Consider the following 26,223-nt stretch of genomic DNA (forward strand, 5'->3'; position numbering starts at 1 on the left):
AGAGTTCGAAAGAACAAAAAGCAGGAAAATTAGCAGCCTGTCCAAACGGCAGCCGAGCCTTTTGATCTCTTGCCAAAGCAATTGGTTGTACCTCATTCACTTTAGTTGTGTCTAAAGTAATAGAGAAAATTATCAATTCCCAACTCCTACACTACCTTGAAGTCACTCATCTAATAAATGACCACCATTATGGATTCCGTCACTGCTGATCAACAGGAAATCTGCTCACATATGTCACCTATCTCTGGACAAATGCCATGATGCAGTTTGGTGAATCTCAAGTGGTTGCACTTGATATCCCCAAAGCTTTTGACTCAGTCTGGCACATAGACTTACTAAGCAAGCTTCCATCGTTGTCTGTCTCAGGACTTCTGTAGTTGGATTGCCAGCTTTCTGTCTGAATGCACATTATGTGTGATAGTCGATGCCAGGGTTCCACAAGGTTCTGTTCTCTCACCAATCTCTTCCTGCTATACATCATTAACGTACTTTAGTTGACCTCCAATCCAATACACAGTTTTGCAGATGACAGCACATTGCACTCCTCCCTTTCATTTGATAAACCTTATTCTACACAACTCATCTCAACCTACAGAACATCAACCACCACCACTGCCATCAATTCTGATCTCCAAGTTATCCTCCAATGGGGGTTCAGATAACCTCATCAATTTCAATACCAGTACAACCCAGTTCTGTCTTATTTCTCACAAAAAAAAAAAAAAAAAAAAGAACCATTTTCTCCCAGTATTATTTTTGACAACACCCAAATTTCCAGACAAAATGAGATTTCTCTTCTTGGAATTACCTTGACATCAAGCCTCTCCTGGCATAAACACATCACAACTATTGCATCCTCAGCTTATAAAAAAAACTAGGATTTCTCTTTCACTCAAGATATTACTTCACTTCTGAACAGCTGTTAACCTTATACAAATCACAAATCTGCCCAGCTATTGAATACTGCTATCACATTTGGAGTGGGGCCCCTAAGAGCTCTCTCAAAATGCTTGGCTCAATACAAAGGAGAGTAATTAGACTTATTAATGATCCATCTCTCACTAACTCGCTCCTCCCACTTTTGCACAGATGTTTGGTTTCTGCAATATGTGTATTTTATAAATATTTCCATGGTAATTGTTCATCTGAAATAGCATCAGTAATTATCCCACTTAGTACTAAGCCCATTGGAACACATGCAGCTGCTGCCCAACATCCCTTCACCGTGCACCTTGAAACCCATAGAAAAAGTTTATTTTCCTCCTCATTTATCCCTACTACTGTATTGTGGAACAGTCTTCCCCTGATGTGTTTCCCAAGGAATACAATATACAGTTTTTTAAATCAAATGTATTCAAGTTCCTCCTTTCCCAATTCACTACCCAAAGACACAGAGAGAAGTGAGTGCAATGGGATGATAGTTTGGTTAACTTTATCTTCTTTTTTTAGGAGCAGGCTGGATTAAAGCTTGCTCCAAACCTGGTAGGTAGATTTCAGATGAGTACATGCAACAGCTTATAAAGGTGATAGAGGTGCTATTAATTCTGGAGCACAAGCTTTTAGTACAATCGGAAGGTTACTATCTGGACCTGAGGACTTATTAGTGACAAACTTTTGAGTATTTTTCTGATATCCTTTTGGCAAAAGATCAGAAGAGGTATTTGTATAAAGTTCATGTTATAATGCGAGTTTGTTGTCTAAACAAGAGTTGAAGAAAAGACTAAAGAAGGAGATCTGCCTTATCTTTCTTTAAGTGTGTTGCTGTTGTACCATCAGGATGGGAAAGAGTGTTAGAGCTGGAAACATGGAAGAACAGAAATTGTGCCCAACTGCTCTGGTGAGGGATCAGGTGAGACAAGTGTTGTAGGCAAATGTTAAGTATTATAGTGTAAGATGAGTTAGAAGCTGGAATTTTTGACTTCAATCATTGATTTTTGCTGAATTTTTCTTTTGGATTGTTATAGTTGGAGAACCAGGACTTGGGTAGAGGTCTGTGGAGAGTAATGTCAGAGCAAATAATTCACACACAAATATTTGTTATGTTATGGTAATTCCAGTAATAATTTCAGTTATTTGGTCAAAGCAAGTGCTTCTATCAAAAGGATGAAAACAATAATCAGACCATGAAAAGACAGAAATCCTGAAGGTCATCTCAGATGGCACTGTTGTAGTGCCATAGGATATGGCTGGGAGAAGGTTGAACTGTTGGAAAAAAAAAAAACATCGACAAATGATATGGTCAGAGTTTCCAAGCAGAGAGCTAACATCTGTGGTGTATTTGAAGGGATAGCTAGTTAAGAAAAGATCCAGGGTGTTGGGAGAATGATGAGGATTATCTAGTGTTTTGGTATGTGAATAATTTGTGTTAGATCATTACTAATGGTAAATAGCTCAGCTTCCCTTCCAGCTGAGCCTGTAAAGGTAGAGAAGGAAAATTGTTTGAATTATGAACATTGAAGGCTCCAAGGGAGATTATCTCACGCTTTGGGTAATTAGACTGTGTGATCAACTGTGAGGGTTGATGAATCGTGGGACAAATTGAAATCTGTCTTCATAGAGAAATGTACCAATACCTTATGTCCTAATAGAGCAGTAAAAAAGAAAGATTGGATGACTGATGAAATTCTTTCTCTCGTGGATCAACGCAGATCATATAAAAATCATAATCCAACAAAATATATAGAGGTTCAGAAAATTATTAAACACAAGATCAAAAAAGCAAAAGAAATCTGGATGAATGAAAAATGTAAAGAAATAGAAATTCTACAGGAAAAACATAACAATTTTAATCTACACAAAAAGATGAAAGAGACCTCAGGTATATATAAGAAAAAACAATTCTGTATCCTTCGAAACAAAAAGGGAGAAATTATATCCAAAAAGGATGACAAAATGCAAGAATGGGTGAAATATATAGAACTCTTTACTGATAACAGACAGAACCCAGAAAATACTTATGAACATATGGAAGGTCCATGCATTCTAAAATCAGAGGTAGAATGTGCATTAAACTCAGCTAAAAATGGTAAAGCCCTAGGACCAGATAGAATACCAGCAGAAATAGTAAAGTTATTAGAAGGTGACAACATTAACATATTAGTAAAGCTATTTAATAAGATCTACGATACAGGCATAATCCCTCAAGACTGGTTACAGTCGATCTTCATCATGCTACCTAAAAAAGTAAATGCGAAAACTTGTAATGACTATAGAATGATCAGCCTAATGAGTCACGTTCTCAAAATGTTTCTGAAAATAATTCGAAAAAGAATATACAGAAAATATGAAGACACCATCAGTGATACCCAATTCGGCTTTAGAAACGGCTTGGGAACAATAGAGGCCCTTTTCTGTTCTCAGATCTTATTTCAAAAATGTATTGACCAAAACAAGGTAATATTCATTTGCTTCATCGACTTCGAGAAAGCATTTGACAAAGTCCAACATGCTAAAATGATTGTACTATTAAAAAGAATTGGATTAGATGGTAAAGACATCAGGATTGTTGAAAACTTATATTGGAACCAAAAGGTATCTGTTCAAGATGACATTATTACAGACTCCATTAACATCAAACGAGGAGTAAGGCAAGGATGTGTGCTGTCACCTCTTCTTTTTAACATCTACTCAGAAGCCATATTTCAAAAAGTCTTGGAAGGAAGAAAGGAAGGGATTAGTGTAAATGGTGAAATCATCAGTAACATCCGATATGCCGATGATACAGCTCTTCTGGCTGACAATATTCAGGATCTTCAAAATCTTTTGGAACTAATAAATGCAGAGAGTGAAAAAATGGGATTAAAAATAAATATCACCAAAACTAAATTCATGGTCATAAGTAAGAAACCAATTCTTAATTTAGCACTTTCTTTAAATAGGAAACAAATAGAGTGGCAAAGTTTAAATATCTTGGATGCTGGTTAAATGAAGATTGCAATCTAGAAATGGAAATAAAAGTTAGAATTGAAATGGCAAGAAAAAATTTTCTCTTGATGAAATCAACACTGTGTAACCACAGTTTAAACTTAGAGCTTAGAGCATGCATGGTTAAATGCTATGTATGGTCTGTACTGCTGTACGGTGCAGTAACTTGGACCTTGAAGACAGCATCAATAAAAAGACTTGAAGCCTTTGAGATGTGGTTATACAGACGAATGTTAAAAATCCCATGGACAGCAAAAACGTCCAATCAGGAAGTATTGGAACAAATGGGGAAATCACGTGAACTTTTAGATACCATTAAAAGAAGGAAAACTGCATATCTTGGTCACCTACTTCGTAATGAAAAATATAAGATACTTCAATTGATTATAAAAGGGAAGATAAATGGAAGAAGAGGACAAGGAAGACGAAGAAAATCTTGGCAGGCAGATATCAGACAGTGGACTGGTATGAACTCTGAGAGACTGCTCAGAATAGCTGAGAATCACTCAAAATTTGCCAAGATGGTCGCCGACCTCTGATAGGAGATGGCACTCAAAGAAAGAAAAGATCAACTTTAATAAAGATATAGAAATAACAATGATAGAACAGAATGAAATAGAAATATAAAGAAAATATTGAAATAAAGAGATTAGTTAGAGATCAGCATTGTCATCTGAGTTAGGAGAGCAGTAAAGGTAGCAAATAAAAGCAACAAAGTGAGACAAAATTGAAGTGAGAGCAAATAATTCACACACAGATATTTATTATATATTATGGTAATATCTGGTGAATATATGGTAATATGGGGTGCTTAAGGGTCAAAGCTGTATAACTGAGAGGAGACCTCCACATAGCCTTTAAAGGAATGCAGAGAACCGACCAGGGCTTCTGACCTAATGTCAAATCCTCATTTTCTCGTGGTGCACCCTGTTGGGTATCTACTTTGATACTGAACGAACAAGGATGGACTGGCAATTTGGGATTTAGCCGACCAAATTGTATTCTTATTGGTTAAACCAAAATAAAAAATGATGGTACAACATGACAAAATTTCATGCCGGCTGGGGCGTCGCCCGGTTAAACAAGGCCCCCGTTGTTTTCGCCAGGGAACCAGGGCGAACAGCGAAAAGTCAGCTACTGGAACAAATTTGAAAACAAACTCCAACTCAGCATCACCAGAGTTAAAGATCGGTACTATCAACGTAAGAAGCTTGAATGGCAAAGAAATGGAGCTAGCTGAGGAATTAGATAAGTACCAGATCGACATAATAGGGGTGACCGAAACAAAAAAGACCAAAACTGGTGAGATCTTTTTGAGCAATAAATACAAAATGTTATATTCAGGCAATGACAATCAAGGAAAAGAAGGAGTAGCCATAGTATTCAACACAAAATACGAGGCTAATCTTCTTGAATGGCAGTCAGTCTCAAGTAGAGTAATGTGGGAAAATATGAGAATGGGGAACTGGACAATGAGACTTATTTGTGCCTATGGTCCCACAGAAGTTTCTACTAAGGTAGAAGTGGAGGAATTTTTTGACGCTTTAGAAAAAGCAACTGACACAATGAAAAAGGAAAAGTTGGTCCTTGTTGGGGATCTAAATAGCAGAGTAGGAAATGATTGTGAGACATATAAAAATATTTTGGGAAAATTTGGAGAAAAGAACAAAGCTAATAATAATGGCAAATATCTGTTGGATTTCTGCTCAGGACATGGACTGGTTATTACTAACACCATGTTCCAACATAAAAATGTGCACAAATTCACATGGAGAGAAGAGGCTAGGAATAAGAAAAGTCTCATTGACTATGTTATTGTTGATAGTGATGTTTTCTCCCTGGTGCAGGACACCAGAGTGTACAGAGGATTTGAAATTGATCACTATTTAGTCTAGAGCAGGATAAAATTGAATTTCATAGTGAAAAGAATAACATGTAAGAAAGTTTTAAAGTGAATAAAAGTTGAGCAGCTCTCAGATGTAAACTGTAGACTAAAATACAGAAAGATTATTGAAAAGAAAATGAAAGAGTTTGAGAACAGGAATCAATCCTTGGAGATTCAGTGGCAAACTCTGAAGAAAACATTGATTGATTCTGCCAGAGAGGCATGTGGTGAAGTTGTGTGCAAAGATAAAAAAATCAGAACTCCCTGGTGGACACAGGAAGTTAAAGAGGCAGTGAAGGAAAAGAAGAAAGCATATCAAAAGTTCCTGGCAAATAAGTCAGCTTTTACTCTTACAGAATACAGAGACAAATGTAAGAAAGCTAAACAGTGTGTAAAACTAGCTAAACAAAAGTCATGGGAGGACTTTGGCAAGAATATAGAAAATAAATATCAAGAAGGTGGCAAAATATTCTGGAGGTTGTTGAAGAAGCTTAGGAATGGAGGAAAGAGTGCTGTAAAAGGAGTTAGAGATGATAAAGGTGACATGAAAACAGGAGAAAAAGATATCCTTGAAGTGTGGAGTAATTACTTTGAAAAACTGCTAAATGAAACAAGCAGTGATGACAGCACAGTGATAAAAAAACACTGACCAAGCATGTAGTCAGGAATACATATCCATACTTGAAGTAGAAAAAGCCATCAAAGGCTTGAAATGTGGAAAGGCAGCAGGAGTAGATGATATTCGACCAGAAATGCTGAAGTATGGTGGTATAAAAGTCTTATAGTGGCTGCACTGCATAGTTCAGAAAGCCTGGACTGAGGGACGAATTCCTGATGATTGGAGTAGAGCTCTCGTGGTACCCATATATAAAAAGGGTAATAAAACTGAATGTGAAAATTACAGAGGTATTTCCCTACTGAGTGTTCCTGGCAAGATCTATGCAAGTATACTTGAGAAACGGTTGAGAAGAATTGTGGAAGAAAAGCTTGTTGAAGAACAAGCTGGATTCAGGCCAAATAGAGGCTGTCAGGATCAGATCTTCACTTTACGACAAATAATTGAGAAAGCATGGGAATATAACAAAGATCTGTATTTAAGTTTTGTCGATTTGGAAAAGGCATATGACAAGGTGCCAAGAGCGAAGCTATTCAATACACTGCAGGTATATGGTGTCAATGGGGCATTATATCAAGCAATACTTAGTCTTTATTTGAGTTGTAAGTCAGCAGTTAGAATTGAAGGAAGTACAGGAAGATGGTTTAATGTTAAATCTGGTGTGAGACAAGGATGTACATTATCCCCTCTGTTATTCATTATCTATATGGATCACATTATGAAGGAAAGTGGTATTAAACCTGATATCAAAATTGGAGATGTTAATGTCAGCTCTTTGCTTTTTGCGGATGATGTTATACTTCTAAATAAATCCGCTACAAGTCTGCAAGATTCTCTGATTATATTGAATAGTTGTTGTAATAGATATGGTATGAAGGTCAGCAATAAAAAGACAAAGACAATGAAAATAGGCAGAATCATTGAAAATGTCAACTGTGTTGTGAATGGAGAACCTGTGGAACAAGTAAAACATTTCAGTTACTTAGGCACGATTTTTACTGAAGATGGTAAATTAAATATAGAAATAGACAACAGAATCAGCAAAGCTGGTATGGTGGGAAGTCAATTGAATAAATTCATATGGAATAAGAGAGAAATTAGTCGGAATACACACTAAATTAGCTGTATACAAGACAGTGTTCAAACCAGTTTTAACTTATGGATCTGAGAGTTGGGTCAGAAGTAAAACACTTGACCAAAGACTAGAGACCGCAGATATGAGAGTCCTGAGAAAGATTAGAGGCGTGAACAGATGGCATCAATGGCAATATCATATTAAAAATGAGGATATTAGGAAAGAACTTGACATTGTCAGCATCCAGGAATGCGTTAGCAGAGCTAATCTGAGGTGGTATGGTCACTTAAATCGAATGAGAGAGGAAAGATTAGCAAAACAAGTGTTCTCTGCCAGGTTGGCAGGAAAACGACCCAGAGGAGACCAAGATATAGGTGAATTGATACGGTACAAAGTGCGTTAGACGATAGAAATATAAGATCTGATAATGTTGGAGTCTTGACAAGTAACAGACCGATTTGGAGGAAAATTGTAGATTGGAAGTTAGTAATGATGTAAATTTTTCATGTAGTACTGTCATATCCTGTACACCCCTTGAGGGTACATGGCAGGAATTTGATGATGATGATGATTATGGTAATATTGTTGTAGCAGAATTATTATTTTTATTTATTTATTGGTTGTCCGAGTGGTTAGCATATCTACTCTCCAGCCAAGAGGCTGTAGGTTCGATTGTCCTACTAACCAGTTACCATATGTACTGCTGTGACCTGTGTTCTGGTTTATTGCAAAGACCTTTGATGTCTTTGCACCACAAAAAAATCTTTTTTTTTTAGAAATGTAAGTCAAAAAATTAGAAAATTAAATAACACTGATAACTTTGTAAAAAAAAAAAAAAAGAAAAAAAAAGTAGTTTAATTTTTATACTTGAAGATGCTTGGGAAAGTTGCAAAAAGTTATACATATTAAATCATCATATCACATAAGTTATCCATGTTAATTAATGTTCTAATATATTTGTGGACAGTTTCATATAAATTTTAAGAGTTATTATTTTTAGTAATAGTGTTACTTTCTTGTTTTAATAATTTTTATATCTATATATTTGGTTTTTAAGTTACTTCAGCTTTATGTTCTTAAAACTAAGGGGAAAATTATTAACTATAATTAATGATTTATCATTGTTTAATTTTAGGAAAATGCAAAATCCCAAGCTGAAAAATTTTTACTTGCACTTGATGCATTATCTGGGTGAGGTTTTTAAAAAATTTTCTTTAAAAGATATTTTAGATTATTTCACTGAAAAGTCTTTAAAAGATATTTTAGATTATTTCACAGAAAAGTCTGAGTATGCTTGTTTTATTTTGATATATTGAGCCATGTTCAGCTCTCAGCAATATCATAAGTACCATTTCAGTAATTCACACTCCTAGTCTTTAAGGGAGATCATGTGATTTAATTAGGATAAATCACAGAATAGGATAAATATTAGGATAAATATGCTATCATCATTCTTTTTTTTTCTCTAGCAACCACCACTGATGTCCAAAGTATCTTTCACTTGACAAAGAGCTGCCCATTGCCTGCCTTGCATAGTCTTTTGCCAGAAATCAGAATTCTGAATAGCTTAGACATCAACACATCATTTGGTACTCGTATCTCCCTCCTGTTATGCTAAAAAAACTACTCCAGAATTAAAATATATCCTATATTACTTTTCACTCCTTCCTGCTTCTGCCTATTTCAAAAAAAAAGGCGTGGGGTATGATAAATCAACCAGCAACTACTGTTTAGTTCCCCTCCAAACTCATGAAGGTCATCAATAGTCAGCTTCTCTATCATTTGTAGAGGCCAACCAGCTGATAAATCACTGATAATATAAATTTTGCTGCCTTCATTTCACAGTTGATATCCATCACAATCAACTTTTGGACAAGTCATTGAAAGGGTTGGAGAAACTCACATGGGCTGCTGTGGACATTGCTTTGACATTTAATGACATATGAAATGGAGGACCAGCTCAGAAGTAATCTTATAGTCTGCCTTACAGTCCAGAACCTCATTCCATGCCTATAGGAAGAATGGTCCAAAAATTAGTTTCTCTTCATTTCTCTCCAAACTCATGAAGGTCATCAACAGTCCATTCCATTGAACACTATAATACACTTGTGGAAAATATGCCCTGTAGGATTGCTGCAGTCATCACAGCAAAAGGAGGTCCAATATCTTATTAAGGTGGGCGCCTTTGGAATTTGTTTGTTAGCTCCCTTTTGAGCATTCTATAATGAATGTGGTGGTTGATGGCTTTCATCCTTTCTAATCAGTACCTTATACACTTCTTGGAAAGAAGTTAATGGACACCATAGCATGAGGAACAAGCAGCTATGCTGCCCACCTTAATAAGAAAATTGGACCTCCTTTTGCTGTGATGATTGCAGCAATCCTACAGGGCATATTTTCCACAAGTGTATGATAGCTATCAGTGGAATTTTGGACCATTCTTCCTGTAGCCATGGAATGAGGTTCTGGACTGTTGTGTGGCAGATGTCTCTTGATCTCACGACACTCCAGTTCATCCCACAGATGTTAAGCAGGGTTGAGATCAGGGCTCTGTCAGAGCCGATCAACCGTGGTGATGTTCTTGTTCGCAAACCACACAGTTATAGCAGCAGCCTTATGATATGGTGCATTGTCTTGCAGAAAGAGACAAATGTTAGTTCTTTAGAAATGCCAGAAAGTAGGAAGCATTGCATAGTCCAGAATGTTCAGATATCTCTCAGAGTTCAGTGTTTGTGGTACCAGAAACAGAGGTCTGAGGCCAAACCAGGAAAAACAGGACCATACCATCACACTGCCACCTTCAAATTTTATAGTTGGGGTTATGCACTTTGGTAAGAGACGTTCACTGGGCATCTGTCATTCCCACACCTGTCCATTTGCTCAGTAGAAGGTGTAGCGTGATTCATTATGCAATAACACAGCTTCCATGTCCCACTGTACACGTTCTTTGCACCAGTGAAGACAATGCTGTACGTTGGTTCAGGTAACATGGGGGCTTGTAAATTGCTGTCCTACCATGTTATGAGCCTCGGTTCTGAATATTTTTGTGAAGATTCATGTTTCACTTGATACCTGGAACTCTGCATTCAACATTTAGGCCAATGGGCAGTTTTTACACATTATCTTTTGTAGCACCCTATGGTCACGTTCGGTGAGTGATGAGTCGTCCACTGCTGGTAACACTTGCAGTTGACTCCCTGCACTTCTGTCTCAGTATGGTACCACTGACCTGGGATGGCCCAATTTGTCCACAATTTGCCAAACAGATAGGCTTACAACATGCCATCATATCACAATGCCTCTTTCAAACTCCCTCAGTTCCTCTCTTGCAACTGTTTCATCTGGACACAGTTGCACTGACTTCGGAGCATCATATTCCTCCAATTTATACTGTCTACAAGCACATGGCATGGTGCACCTTGCTCATTGGGGGGTGGGTCTATTGATTTCTTTCCAATCAGTGTACTTGGGTCTTTCTGCTGTTTGTTAATGGCTGTAAGGCTAACTTTGTGAACTTCAGTGCTACCAAAACACCATTCTGTCCTTATTCTCCTACTTTTTATAATACTCAAATCTCCAAACATGATTAGATTTCTCTTCTTCTTGGGATGTATGTCTTACATCTTTTGTAACATATCTCATCTTCTAAAGATGCGATGTGTTACAAGGAAGATGAGTCTCCAAAAAACCTAGGTGAATACTTTGCTGTTTAAGATACTACTTTTCACCTGTACAACTTCTAACATTGTATAAATTCCAAATCTTCCCATTCTTGCAGTGCTGCTTACACATTGGGAAGGAGCATCTAGAAGCAGACAGTGATCAGTTGCTGATCACAGGATTCACTTCTCTCTCGTTGATGTTCTGTTTCTATTTTGTCTCCTCTATAGGTATTTTCATGGACATTGTTATGCTGAACTGACTACCATCATTTCTTCATTCTTCCAAGAATAAGAATACAACCAGCTGTGATCAACATCCACATACTATCCAGCTTTACATTTACCAGATCAACATCTCTTTCTCCTCTTTCATTCTGTCTGCTTTGGTGTTTGGAACAACCTCCCTCATTTTGTCATACACAAATACATTCGTATCTATAAGAAGAAAGATCGAGTCTGTTAACAGATTCCTTCTTTCCTCTTTCTGTCTTTCCCACACTCAGCATTGATATGCTTCAAGTTTTGCAACTTTCTCTGTGTGGTTCTGATATATAACCTCAAGACTTCACAATTTTAATTTAATAAAATGTGACAAAACAACACAGTATATCATTCTTTGATAGTCAGAATTCATATTCTGACTGTTAAGCTCAAATTATTTTAAGTATTTCAAGAATGGTATGCTTGCTGTGCTCAGGTATTCTTGCACACTCTTTTATGTCAAAAAAGTTTCTGCCAAAACAACTTTTGAACTTGTCTGAATTTCATGCGATGACATCTGTTATAAATATAATTCAGTTCAACTCGAGCACTTTTCTGTCTACATTTGACATCTAGAGAAAAATATTTGTACTAATGCGTATAGTGGAAGAAATCTCCTGGGCAGTGTGTTACATGGCATTTCTTCCCAAGGATAGTAAAAAATAGTGGGTAGTGTACATGCCTGCTAATGATTTCATGAATATTGCATGAAATCATCAGGCAAGAGAGAGACAGTTAGACCAGTCAACTGATAATGAAGCTTCGACTGTGTAATAGAATACAGTAAGTTTATTAGACACATTCACAAGAATAAATAATTTTTATTATTGCAAATATTTTGACCAGAAACTAACTGATCATCATCAGTGCACCAGCATAATCACAAGGTGAAGCTAGAACAAAGAATGTTAATCCTATTTACAGAGCTGAGTAACATGCTGGAATTCCACCTTACGGGTGGTTACAAAATAAAATAAGATTACAATTAAAGTCAAATTTAAATTTAGATAATAAATTGAATGGGGGAATGCATTTTTGTTTGCCATTTATGAGGTTGACACTCTCCCAAATCTTTGCAATAGACAGGCAGTCATTCCAATTTCAATTTGGGTGTTGAAGTGTTTCATCACTCTCTTTAATTCATACATTCGCACAGGTTTAGGTTTCAGCAGGATATTATGGTCAGTGTTCACTCCATGATGAGCGAGGCCAGATTTTTCAAGTTTTTCAAATGTACAAAAGCTGTGTGTAAAAGCAACTAAATCAAGACATATGAAGATTTCATGAAGAATGGTAGAAAATAAATATCACAAAAGTGGCATCAAATCTTTTTAGTAAAAGATTATTTGAAGATTTAGGCTGCTTCTGGTATTGTACTGGATAATTTGACTTGGTCATCTGTGCACGAGTTTGAAGAATAATGTTGGAGATGGGGGTGGGGGGGGTCAGTCTAATGCATTGTTGTTATTACACTGGTAACATCTTGATATGAGAAATTTGGAAACATGGAAAGGAAAAAAAGTTGTACCCATTGGTCTTAGCAAGGAATCCGAATACTTGTTTGCCAATGAGCAGAAACATATTTGATCCTTTCAAATTTGGATTTGCTGATGGTTTTATTTCAGCTGATTCAAGATGTAGAATTGACTGAGTGTGAAGCTAAATTTTTGTCTTGAGCCATTTGTGATATGTCAGATTTATTTCTTGGACTAGCATGTAGAAATAAGGCTTGGATAGTAGGCATTGATTTTGACTGGAATGAGAGATGAAGGGCATTTGTTGTAGCAAGAATTATTGCTAAGAGCAATTTTTTCACCACTTAATCTAGGAATCCTGTTAATGAAAAGTTGAAAACCTATATTTCAACAATTTGTGTGATTGGAATGAATTGCTATTGGATGTTGTGTGTGCAAGCAGCATGAATGAATTGAAGAACAAGTATGATAGCTGGCTCATATAGTATGTGACCTCCCTCAATGAGTCCCTGACTCCCTGGAGGTCTCTAAAGACATTTAAATAAAATATTACAGAACACTTACATTGGAGGTTTAATTGGATAATTTTTTTTTTTATTACAATAGATAATTATCTATGTAATATTCTTTCAGACACAACTAAAAGTCTCCTTTTCAAAATTGCACAAATTCTCTATAAGTTTAAACCTACATCATTAGATCCATCTTATTATGTACTCATAGTGTTGCTTGCCTTAAAAGAGAAATACAAATTTTGTAATCACAAAGGGAAATTCAACTGTGTTCAAGACAGGAAAGAATACTGTAGTAAACTAAGTTTAATGCTACATGATTACACCACTTGTCATCCTCTTTCTGATGATCTAAACTCATTGCCGATGCACAGGTTCATCTAATTATAAAGTTGTGACATGTTTCTAATTTACTAACATCCTTCACTGGTAAATCCACATCCTTTATTAAAAACAGTCCATTTTAAAGATAAAAGTTTTGGAGCTTTGTCATACCCCAAATAGCCTCTTAATCAATCATAATATTGTGTATCTCTTCATGAATGTTCCATTAAGTGAAACATGAGTTACTCTGACAAGTCTTTCTTCGGATCTAATCTTTAAAGGTACCTGTGGCATAACTATAAATAATAAATTACATGATAACCACAGTAATTAACTTTAATGAAATAAAAGTACAGATATTTCGTTCTGAAATTAGCAGTACATCATCAGTGTAGACAAGCAATTCAAAGGAATGGAATACAAAGTACATAACATTCAGTGGATTAACAATTAAAAACTGTTGCCACATGCTAGAAATTAATATTAATAAAGAATGTTATTAAAATTATTCTTAAAAAGTTTTTTTTTTATGGTTACATAAGATAGGAATTTCCCAAACTTTTGGGGGAGAGAGAGAGAGATAATCATTTTGATTCAGATTTGGCCGATGTAAATGGGCTTTGCAACTTTCTTTGAAAAGGCGTTCATATTTAAACTTGCATCTATGAAGAAGACGAACTTTATCCCACTGGATATTGTGTTTAGTGTGAATACTATGTTGTGCCAGACCAGACTTTGAAGGTTTCATGTATTCGATATAATATTGATGTTCATTAATTCTTTTTACCACAGAACGGCCTGTTTGTCCAAAGTATGCTAGATTACACTCACACAGTATCTGGTAAACGCCAGCTAATGATAGAGGTGCCGGTTTGTCTTTTGTAGATGGCAACAGGTGAGAAATTTTGTTGATCGGAAAATATGTGGGAATGAGATGATAATTCTTCAAAATTCTATCAATCAGTTTCGAGATGCCAGAAATATAAGGGATTGGAACCCTGCAGCCTGTTGAAGAATTCTGAGGTGTTGGAAACATAGGAGTCAGTTATCTGCTGGATTTGATTAGGGTTTGTAACCATTAAATTCCATTAACATTTTGATAATGAAAAGTTCTTGTAAGTTTGAGGGAGAGGATCATACTTTATGTGCTCTATTAATTAAAGACTTGATAACACCAATTTTTTGAGAGGTGTGATGATCAGATTTTTGAATGTATCTGCCAGTAAAGGTAGGTTTTTCGATAAACACTGGTTGATAAATTACCAGAGGCTGTGCATGTAAGAAGGATGTTCAAGAATGGTAAAGTACCAGCCTTTTCTTTTTCCATGGTGAACTGAATGCGTGGGTGAAGGCTATTGATCTGTTGTAGGAAAGTAGTAAGTTCCTCTTCAGAATGTGGCCAAATAGCAAAGGCATCATCAACATAACGAAACCAAAGAGAGGGTTAGGAATGAATGGATGAGAACAGGGTGATTCAGAAAATAGTTTATACTATTTTTTGAAATAGTATATAAACAAGTTGAAGGTACTGTCATAGGTAGCTCTCTGTCTTCTCCACCTCTGGCAAACTATTTGTTGAACCATCTGGAAGACACCTTGTTCTCATCCATTCATCACCACCCCTCTCTTTGGTTTCATTATTTTGATTATGATGTCTTTGCTATTTGGCCATATTCTGAAGAGGAACTTACTACTTTCCTACAACAGATCAATAGCTTTCACCCATGCATTCAGTTCACCATGGAAAAAGAAAAGACTGGTACCTTACCATTCTTGGACATCCTTCTTACATGCACAGCCTCTGGTAATTTATCAACCAGTGTTTATCGAAAACCTACCTTTACTGGCAGGTACATTTATCAAAAGTCTGCTCATCACACCTCTCAAAAAATTGGTGTTATCATGATTTCTCAGCTATTTGCTGTGAAGTGAAAATCTGATCTTGACAACCTCTATTTGGCTTGAACCCAGTCTAGGAAGTTTCAACATTCTTTTTTCTTTTTCACGACTTTGTGTTTAACTTCTTGAGTCCGCCATAGGATTTTAAGTTTGGATTTTTCCATCGATGGGTACTGGGAGTTCTGGTCCAGTATTTAAATTTCTGACCAAGCTTTCTGAATTATGCATTGTAGCCACTGTTAAACTTTTATATCTGACACAGGTATTGCATTGCTTTTAAATATTTTCTGTTTCATCTCACCTTTATTTTATTTATCTCTGATTCTTTTTATAGTACACTTTCCTCTGTTTCTAAGGTTTTTTTTTTTTTTTTTTTTTTACTTTTTAAACTTATCAACAGAAATTGAATTTTTTTTAAAATAGTAATTGACTTCATGTGTGTGTGTGTGCGCACACGTACGTACATGCATGCATACTAATAGTTGTATATGATGTTACTGCAGTTCATTGAAAAGATCTTGGTTTGAATCCAGTTTTCTAGGAACTTCTAGTATTTTTTTTGACTGAAAGTAAGTTAACTAGTCTTGTATCAAATACACATATATATATAGACACACTCATGCACACATAAATAAATTGGTTTGAATCCAGTTTTCTAGGAACTTCTAGTATTTTTTTGACTGAAAGTAAGTTAACTAGTCTTGTATCAAATACACATATATATAGACACACTCATGCACACATAAATAAATTTATCTGGACCTTTTGAAAAAAAACTTCATGCAAATTATGTAAAATTTCCATTTTAAAAAAATAATTACTATGTGTTGAGGGAACAAATTGCTAAAATTGTGTAATATTGTGCACAGGTTCATGATCGAGTTCAGACTGTATTGAATATGAATTATCTAATTAATTCAGGACTAATTAATTAATAATATACAGTGTTATTATTGAGATAAATGTTGAGGTTTATAAGATCCCTTAAAAAGTTCTGTATTCCTTTATGTTTATAATAACTGATGTTAATAATGTGTTTCATTTTGAAGGACATGTACAAATATTCTGGAGAGTGGAATTGAATTAGCAAAACTGCAGCTAATTGCAATTTTTATTTTATTTCATTGTGAAGGACAAGTACAAATATTCTGGAGAGTGGAATTGAATTAGCAAAACTGCAGCTAATTGCAATTAGTAATCAAGTTCAGACTGTATTGGATATGAATTATCTAATCAATGCAGGACCATTTATATATGGTATTATTGAAGAGGTAAGATATGTTTCAAAAATAATTGATATGCTTTCATTATACTACTATTAGTATTGCTTATGAATAACAAAATGTCAAAAGTAACTTAAGTGTTATTTATGAACCTATTATGTTTGAGATAATGTCTATATGTGTGTGTGTGTGTATATATATATAAATTCCCCCCCCCCCCCCCCAATCAAATGTAAGCAAAATTTCCAGACTTAATTTCTTTAGTTTTATTTTTCCTCCTGGTGTTTTTTTTCTCCTCCTTCAGAAGAAAGTGATATTATAAATAATAATAATGAATTATACTATGAAAAATTACTTTCAAAATATGCACTTATAAAGCTAATTTTATCTCTATCATTAAAAAAAGAAAAAAAAATTGTTTGGAAGAGAACTGCTCATGTACACTTCTTTTGCACTCTGTATCATGAAAGGTCATATGAGAATGCTCTTTAGAATACTGAAATTGGTTTTGCATAGTGAGTAATATATTGAAGTTTTGTATTCAGCAGTTGGAAATGAAGGTGTGCAGAAAAATGGTTTGATATTGCATAGTATACCTCACTGCCTATAAAGCTATCTCCATAGTTATTTATAATCTCATTTAAAAAGTAATTAGCCAATTATAATTAGTGATATTATTGTTACTATTGTAATGATATTGCTAAAATATCAGAGGGAATCTTAACAATTTAATCAGCAGTTGTTCCTAAATTCTGGCCTACTTCCTTATTCTTCATTTCACTTCTTAATATAGATTTTAAAAACAGCAATGTATTTTAGAAATTTTATTGTTCAGTCTGATGATTTTTGTATGTGGAAAGAAGTATTCTAAGAGATATCAAATTTTTGGCTAGGTGGTTTAGACCACCCAAATTATGCAATATTCACCAAGGGGAGATAAAACTCTGTCAATTTTTATTATGAGAGGTTTTTTAAATGGTTTCATCTTCTTAGTTCACTGCAGTCTTATGGTCAACTGCAGAGATGACTAGAGAGAGATTCCAGGCAAAAAAGACCAACTCAAGATGGTTAACTTAGATAAGACTAACCATCTTTGGATTTTAGTTTGAATTGGTCTTTTGGTTATTCAGCTGCATGAGACTGGAGAAAAAGGAAAAGGATAGCTTTCAGCTATATAAAAGATCTGAGGCATTTTTTTTCTATCTCTCATATTATCCATGTCCTTTCTTTCTCCTAATACTATCAAACCCTCTTACACCCATACACTAACTATTCTAGGCACACATGATGAGCATCCCCCTTTTTTCATTCAATAAAATTATTAAAAAAAAATAGGGTCCCTTCCCATAATACATAGCATTATACATGTCCAAAAGGATTTCTACTTTGCATTATGAAATACTAAGGCAATTAATGCAAATTCTCTATATACAGGTGTGAAGATATTTTGTCCATCGTTCTAGTTCTACCTTGTATTCTATTACCTAATGCTACTGAAGATGATCAGTAATTTTCAGAATGAAATATATGCTTTATAATAAATTTATTCATTCTTTTCTTGTGATTTCATGTGAATTTTTAGAAATGTTATGACACATGTATTCTTAAAACAACAAATGGAGTCCAATGGGAGACCAAAATGAAATACCCTGGAAACCTTAGCAATACTACCATCCCCAAAGTCCTAGCCATATCAGTTTCCTGGAGTACAGTTCCATCAGTGTGGTATCCATCAATTTATTTAGGATAAATTGATTACATGGCTTGTAAACAATTTATCCCAAAATGCATAACTTTACATATCTCTACATTTAACTGATTCCCATTATCTTTTGCTTATTTAAATCATCCTTAAATCACATCATCATGATTAACTATTACCCTACCCAATTTTGCATCATCAGAAAACTCAATATTTCCCTTTGGATTATTTCTTATATCATTGATGTATATTGAACAGTAGTGGTTCAAACACAGAGCCGCATGGCTCACCACCAGTCGCCTGCTTTCTCCTAGCTTCTGCTCCTCCATATATGACTGTTTGGTATCTGTCCATCGGCCACCCTTGTATCCACATCTACCTATGTTTCTTTCAATTTGATAAGAGTTTCGAAGTGGCATCCTATCAAATTTCTTTGCAAAATCCAGCTGTATCATCATTAGCCATTCTCTTTATCTAACTCAGCTTTCACTCTATTATAAAAATTTAGTAAATTACTGATGTTGTATCTCATTAACCGAAACCACTGCAGAGCTTGTTGAAACTATAAACAGTGATTTAGAGCCTTAACAAATGAAGTATAATTCTATTCTCTGAGTCTTGTTTTACACTACAAGTAGATTCTAGACATCAGTTCTGGAGAAAATGAGGAATGCAGTATCATCCCTCCAACATGAGAGAAAGGGACACTTATGCCGTGATAGTATTCTTGTGTGGGGATAGAATAATGATCAGCAGTTGCATCCCTTTTCATGTTTTCGGTACAGTGGTAACAAGAACAGATCCTCAAACCTTATGTGCAACTCTGTAGGAGGTGCGGTTCACCAGATTTCTTTTCATGCATGACAATGCCACTCTCATAGAGCTTGGTGGAGGACTATCTTGAAAGTGAAGATATCCATTGACTGCTGTGGCCAACATGATTACCAGACTTAAATTTGATTGAACATGAATGATATGCCCTTGGGAACTGCATTGCACACTAATGATCTTGGTCCATTGGTGAGTCAAAACCATGATCATAGAAAACTAGTAATTCTTATATCTGTCTAACAGTTCTCAGTCTGTTCACTCCATTGATATTCTATTTTGTACCACCATACTAAATTTTTCCTGCTTAATCACAAATTGCATGAGTTACACCATATTTTCTTTTGTTAATTTTGTTGAGCACTGTTTTTAACTGACTTTAACAGGTCAAATTTTGGCCATAATTCTTTTTAAGTGCGTACTTAATTAGAAGAGTATCAATAAGTAAAGGTTTATATTAAGTCTTCATTAAACTTGAGCTTTTTATATCCCTTGGCACTTCTGACCAAGTGCCTTTTCTTCACTTCCCATAGTCATACCCTCTTACTAAATAAATTCACTTAGATATTGAATGAATGAAGATAGGCTTGCAGTTTGGAAATCCGATATGCACTCTGAAAGAGTGTACAGGATACCAACATGATAGTTTACATTTTTAATATTCTATCAACAATTTTCCCCAAAATTAGTCTACTTGTCAGGACTTTTAATACTATCAGATGTTATAATTTAGTCTTCTAAGACACTCAAAACTGCTTCAAACTACCTAGATATTGGTCTTCCTCTGGATCTTTTTCCTGACATCTTGACATCAAATACTCATTTTGCTAACCTTTCCTCTCATATTTTGTTTAATAACTGACCCCTACCAGAGATACACATAATACACTCTCCCCCTAATTTTTCTCAAAACTCTTTATCTGCTGTTTTAGAACGAGTGCTTTATTTTTAACCTAACTCCAAAAGTTAACAGTTGTTTGAACACTCTTGTATACTGCTACTTCAGTGCTCATTTCTCTCTTATTCCACATAAATTTATTCAACTGGCATCTCACCATATCAGTTTTGCTTATGGCAAAATTTCAGCCATGTAGGCACAATTTTTAGTAAAGATGGCAAACTATTTACACATTTAATTTGCCATCTTTACTAAAAATTGTGCCTAAATAGCTGAAATATTTTACTTATTCTATAGGTTCTCCACTGAGGATTTGCTTCCCAGCTCTATTGCTGATTTTGATATCAATTTTGTTGCAACAATTATTCGATCTAGTCTAAAAATCCTGAAGACATACACTGGATTTATTTAGGAGTATAATATCATCTGCATGAAGTAAAGATCTAAGTTGATTATCTCCAGTTTTGATATCAGATTTGATGCCACCTTCCTTTATGATGTGATCCATACAGATGACAAGTAATAGTTGAAGATATAGCATGCATCCTTCTCATTTTACATAAACTATCTTCCTGTATCTCCTTCAATTCTAACTGCTGACTTGCAGCTTAACTATAGACAATGTATTGCTGTGTGTGTAATGTTCCATTCACCCCATATAATTGTAGCATTTTGAAAAGTTTTTCTCTTGCCACTTTTCATACACATTTTTCTGATCTACAAAAATACTAATCCTTGTTGTATTACCATTAGTCAATTATCTTAAAGTGAAAATCTGATCCTAACAACTCCTATTACACTGAATCCAGCTTGTTCTTCCACAATTTTTCTTACCCTTTTCTCAAGTATGTCTGCATAAATCTTATTTGACTCATTGGGTAAATTCCTCTGTAATTCTCACATTCAGTTTATTTCCTTTTTATAGATGTGTAGTAGAGGGATTTATTCCAGTCATCTGGAATTCAACCTTCAGACCATGTCTTATGTAGTGCAGTGCAGCCACTGTAAACATTTATACCTCATATTTGAACATTTCTCTCGAATATCTTCTAATTCAGTTTTTCCAGATTTTAGGTATCTGATGGCTTTTTTTTTTTTAGCTCAAGTATTGATATGTACTTCTGATTTCATTCCTTTTGAATATTTTCTACTGCTGTTCTATCACTGCTTGTTTCTTCATTTAGAAAGATTTCTAAGAATCTTTCAAAGAAATTACTTTAGACATTAGAATATCTTCATTGTCAGTTTTTATATTGACTTTATCCTACAGAACTCTTTCCATCATTTCTAAGGTTTTTCTACAACCTCCAAAACATTTTGCAAAATTTATGATCATTATCTTCTATAATCTACTAGCCTTCCTACTACTTATTCCACTACTTCTACACATGGCACTTTTCTTTGTCTCAGAATGTCTGCTGACTTACTCTCTAGGAAGTTTCAACATTCTTTTTTCTTTTTCATGACTTTGTGTTTAACTTCTTGAGTCCGCCATAGGATTTTAAGTTTGGATTTTTCCATCTTTGCAAACCTGCCCACCACATGCCCTCCTGGTGAATCTGTTTTCTTCAGAGTTTGCCTCTGGTCACAATTGTTTAATTCTTGTTTTCAGACTTTCTTTTTTTATCCGGTAATATTTGAGTTTATACTTTACCTCTGAAGACTGTTTAATTTTGTTTCCTTTTAAAACTTTCTTGCACATTTTTTTTTGATATATTCATTTTTATTCTACTCAAATGTAAATGATTATCACTTCCTGTTTCAAATCTCCTGTATTTTCTTGTATTCTGAACTTGGTGGAAGATACCTATTAACAATAGCCAGTAAAACTTTTTTTTTTTTTTTTATTCCTTGTAGGGTCCATATGAATTTGAACACACCTTTGTTGGAACATGATAGATAACTAGTTCATGTTCTGGACTGAAATCCAACAGGTACTTGTTACTATTATTAGCTTTCCTCATTTCTCTAAATTTCCCCCAAACTATATTGTGGTTGCTTAAAGATTAAGGCTAGGTAATTGGGATTAGACTTCCATATAGGATTTTAAGGTCTGGAGAAACAACTGGGGCTTCTAATATCCAATCCACACCTTCTCATGATGCACGTTGTTAGTAGGTAATCTACTTGGATACCAAACAAATGAAGATGAGCTGACAGTTTGGAATTTAATTGACCAGATTGTATTCTTATTAGCTTAAACCTTAATAAAATGATAACAGAATGTGATTAAATTTCATGCCAGTAGGGTGTCACCTGCTAAAGACAAGGCCCTAGTTTTCGTGAGGGAACTAGGGTGAAATAGTGAAAGGTTAACTACTAGAACAAAATCCAAATCACCATTAGAAGAATTGATGGAAAATAAGTGAAACTGGCAGAAGAAGAAGAAGAATTGGAGAAGTACCAGGTTGACGTAAACAATGACGTGTAAATAATAAATAGGTGTTTAATTTGGAGAATTATTATTGGGAAGATGTTATATTTGGAGCAGCTGTTACAAGAGGATAATCCTCTTGAAGTAGGAAGTTTCAATTAGAGTGATGTGGGCAAATCTTAAAATGGTAAACTGAACAAGACTTATTTATGCCTGTGGTTTCTCAGAAGCTTTTGTTAAGGAAGAAGTGGAGAAATTTTTTGAGTTATCAGAGAAGGCATCTGACAGACAAAAGCTAGGACATGTTGGCAATCTAAACAGCAGGGTAGGAAATGAATACCACATGTATAGAAATGTTTGGAAATTTTTGGAGAAAAGTTAGACACAGTGTCATCACTGACACTGTGTCCAACATAGATGTTTGTAAATTCACATAGAAGATGCAAATAATAAAGAAAGAATCATTGCTCATGTTATTGTTGATTGTTGGTTCAGGACTAGCATATAGAGGATTTGAAATAAGAAGTGATAGCAATTTACTTTTGAGTTGTAATATTGAAGAGAAATGTAAGGAAGTTTTAAAAAGGAAGTGGAGCAGTTTTTCAGCAGTAAACTACAAATTCAAATATTATTGGAGGAAAAAATGAAAGAGTTTGAAAACAATATTCAAATCTTGGTGATTTAGTGCTAACAAAACATTAATTCAACCAGACAGGCATCTGGTAACATTGTCTGCGAGGATAGAAAAATCAAACTGTATAATGGACTCAGAAAGTTCAAGAGGCAGTTATAGAAAAGAAGAAAGCATATTGAAAGTTCCTAGCAAGTAAGCTAACATGTGCTCACAGAGAATTTGAAGAAAAATTTAAGAAAGCAAAATCATGCATATAAGTTGTTAAACAAGTCATAAGAAGACTTTGGTAAGAATGTTCTGTAGGCTATTGAAAAAGTTTAGATATGAAAGAAAGTGTATTATAATTTGAATTAGAGATAGAAAGTGATATGAAAGAAGATTTTCTTTCCAATACCTCGTACATCAATACGTGAGGTAGAAAATGTAATCAAAAACTTGAAATGTGGAGAACAGCTGGCAGAAATATTTGACCAGAAATGCTCTGATATGGATAGATAAAAGTTTTACATTGGGTGCACTGCTCATTTCAGATGGTCTGGTCAGAGAGTCAAATTCCAGTTGGTGTAGAGCTCATAGTACCCATCTATAAAAAGAGAGATAAAATTAAGAATTACAGACAAATATCCCTGCTGAGTATTTCTGATAAGATTTATGCACACATACTTGAGAAAAGGCTGATAAAAATTATAGAAGTGAAACTTGGAGAAGAACAAGCCTGGTTCAGGAAGCAAAGAGAGAGATTCTCAGGATCAGATTTTCATTTCAAGACAAATGGTTGAGAAATCACAGTAATATAACAATGATCTGTATTTAAGTTTTGTAGATCAGGAATAGGCATATGACAAGGAAGCAAGAGAAAATCTGTTCAAAATGCTACAATTATATGGTGTAAGTAGGACATTTTATTGAGCACTATATAGATTTCAGCTGAAAGCCTGTGTTTTAGATTGAATGTAGTACAGGAAGATAATTTAATGTTCCATCAGGTCTGAGATAAGGGTGCTTATTATTTTCACTGTTATACATCATCTATAGGGATCTCATTATGAGAAAATGGCATAATTAGGGTTTAATATCAAAATTGCAGATGTTAATCTCAACTTATACAATGTTATACAGTACTTCGAAATAAATCCTGTTCAAGTCTTCTGCAGGATTCTCTGACTAAATTGAATAACTGCTGCAAATGGGCAGAAACATTTGAAACATCAACTGCATCCTGATTGGAGAAAACTAGAGAACAAGTAAAATATTTCTGCTATTTAGGCACAATTTTTAGTGAAGATGGCAAATTAAATATGGAAAAAGACACAAGTATTAGAAAAGTTGGTATGGTAGGAAGTCAACTGCATAAATTTATATGAAATGAGAGAGAAATTAATGAAAATACTAAACTAGCTATATATATAACAATATTCAAATCAATTTTAATTTATGATCTGCTAATGATGCTAAACTTAGAAAGGAAATACTTGGTGAAAGATTGGATTTCACAAAAAATTAGGAGGGTGAGTAGACTGCATCATGACAGTTATATTAAAATAGGATATTAGGAAGAAACTTGACAGTATTAGCATTCAGGAGTATGTGAGCTGAGCTAATCCAAGGTGGTGTGGTGTCGGCACTTAAACAGAAAGGGAGAGGAAAGATAAGAAAACGTGTGATGGCAGGAAAAAGATCCAAAAGGGAACCAAGTTCTAAATATAAGATCTGACAGATAATAGATAATTGTTGATAGAAAGTCAGTACTGATTTTAACTTCTCATGTAGTATTATCATATCCTGTACACTCCACAAAGATGCATACCAAGATTTGATGATATTTCTATATGCCTGGTATTTATTTCCTACTCTGCTGTTTTAAAAATATCCAACAGGGACTAGCTTTACATTTTTTTTTTTTTTTTAACATCAGATGCCTTTTCTAATAGCTCCAATTTTTTTTTCCATTTCTTCCTTAGTAAAACCTATTTACACTATAGGCACAAGAAAACAAGGCAAGGCCAAAAGTTTTAAACTTTACTTTCTGAAGGACTGAGGGTAAGCATTTTCTAGATTTCAGGCAGTTTAATGCAACCAGATTTGATGCTATGATTGTTTTATAGGACATAGATAAATTCAAGGAACAGTCTTTCATACTTGTATGTACCTCTGTGAAGTAAGGAGGCAACTATCCAAGGCATGCTCTGTAAGTCCTGAGCAGCATAGTGGTGGTACCAGATGGATGTAATATCTTTGTGTTCAGTGATTCTGATGTTGACTGTCTTGCCTGTTTGGAATAGTAGGATAGGTTAGAGCTGCTAGACACTCAGACCAGGCAAATGCAGCAATTGTAACTGGTCTGAAGGTGGCAACAGATTTTTGCTTTCTCAGAAATTCTATGGGTAGAGATGGTGGTATTTGGGCCACACAGTCAACTGGAGAATACATTCAAGGTATACATTTTTGGTCGTTTTTATAGATAGAAATTCACTTTTATTAATACAGACCAGTATTTTACAAATAAACATTTATTAAAACCTACCAGTTTCGATAAATGTTTTAATAAATGTTTATTTGTAAAATACTGGTCTGTATTAATAAAAGTGTATTTCTATCTATAACGAAACTGGTAGGTTTTAATAAATGTTTATTTGTAAAATACTGGTCTGTATTAATAAAAGTGTATTTCTGGAGAATACATTGTCTGCACAGCATAGCCAAATGGTAGGTCTGTGGATGCAGGGTTTAGAGCTTTCATCTCAAACATCTGGATAAAGAAGTTGGCAGGAAAGGGGGTCTTCTACTGGCCATCAAGTACTCTGTTGCCAGAGTATTTGACTGCCAGTGGCTGTGTGGAATGCTAAACCTGGTTTGTGCTCCCTTTTTGTTGGTCATCAAGTACTCTGGCAACAGACAAACATGTCATATATTGATAATAAATGTTTCATA

The 26,223-nt window shown here is 34.8% G+C and overlaps 1 protein-coding gene across 1 annotated transcript in view; it reads left to right on the forward strand.

The window, feature by feature from the left end:
* The window catches only part of Cdc45 (cell division cycle protein 45), a 309,294-nt gene that overhangs the window by 222,984 nt on the left and 60,087 nt on the right, over positions 1-26,223 (forward strand). Inside the window, exons 15-16 of the mRNA XM_090392057.1 lie at positions 8,636-8,691; positions 16,766-16,904. Of these exons, the coding sequence (XP_090248183.1) occupies positions 8,636-8,691; positions 16,766-16,904 (195 nt within the window). The remainder of the gene's footprint in view (positions 1-8,635; positions 8,692-16,765; positions 16,905-26,223) is intronic.

Source organism: Typopeltis vanoorti, chromosome 4 (genome assembly GCF_054136105.1).
Source record: "Typopeltis vanoorti isolate ZY-2024b chromosome 4, IOZ_Tvanoo_1.0, whole genome shotgun sequence".
In the NCBI taxonomy this organism is placed as follows: Eukaryota; Metazoa; Arthropoda; class Arachnida; order Uropygi; family Thelyphonidae; genus Typopeltis; species Typopeltis vanoorti.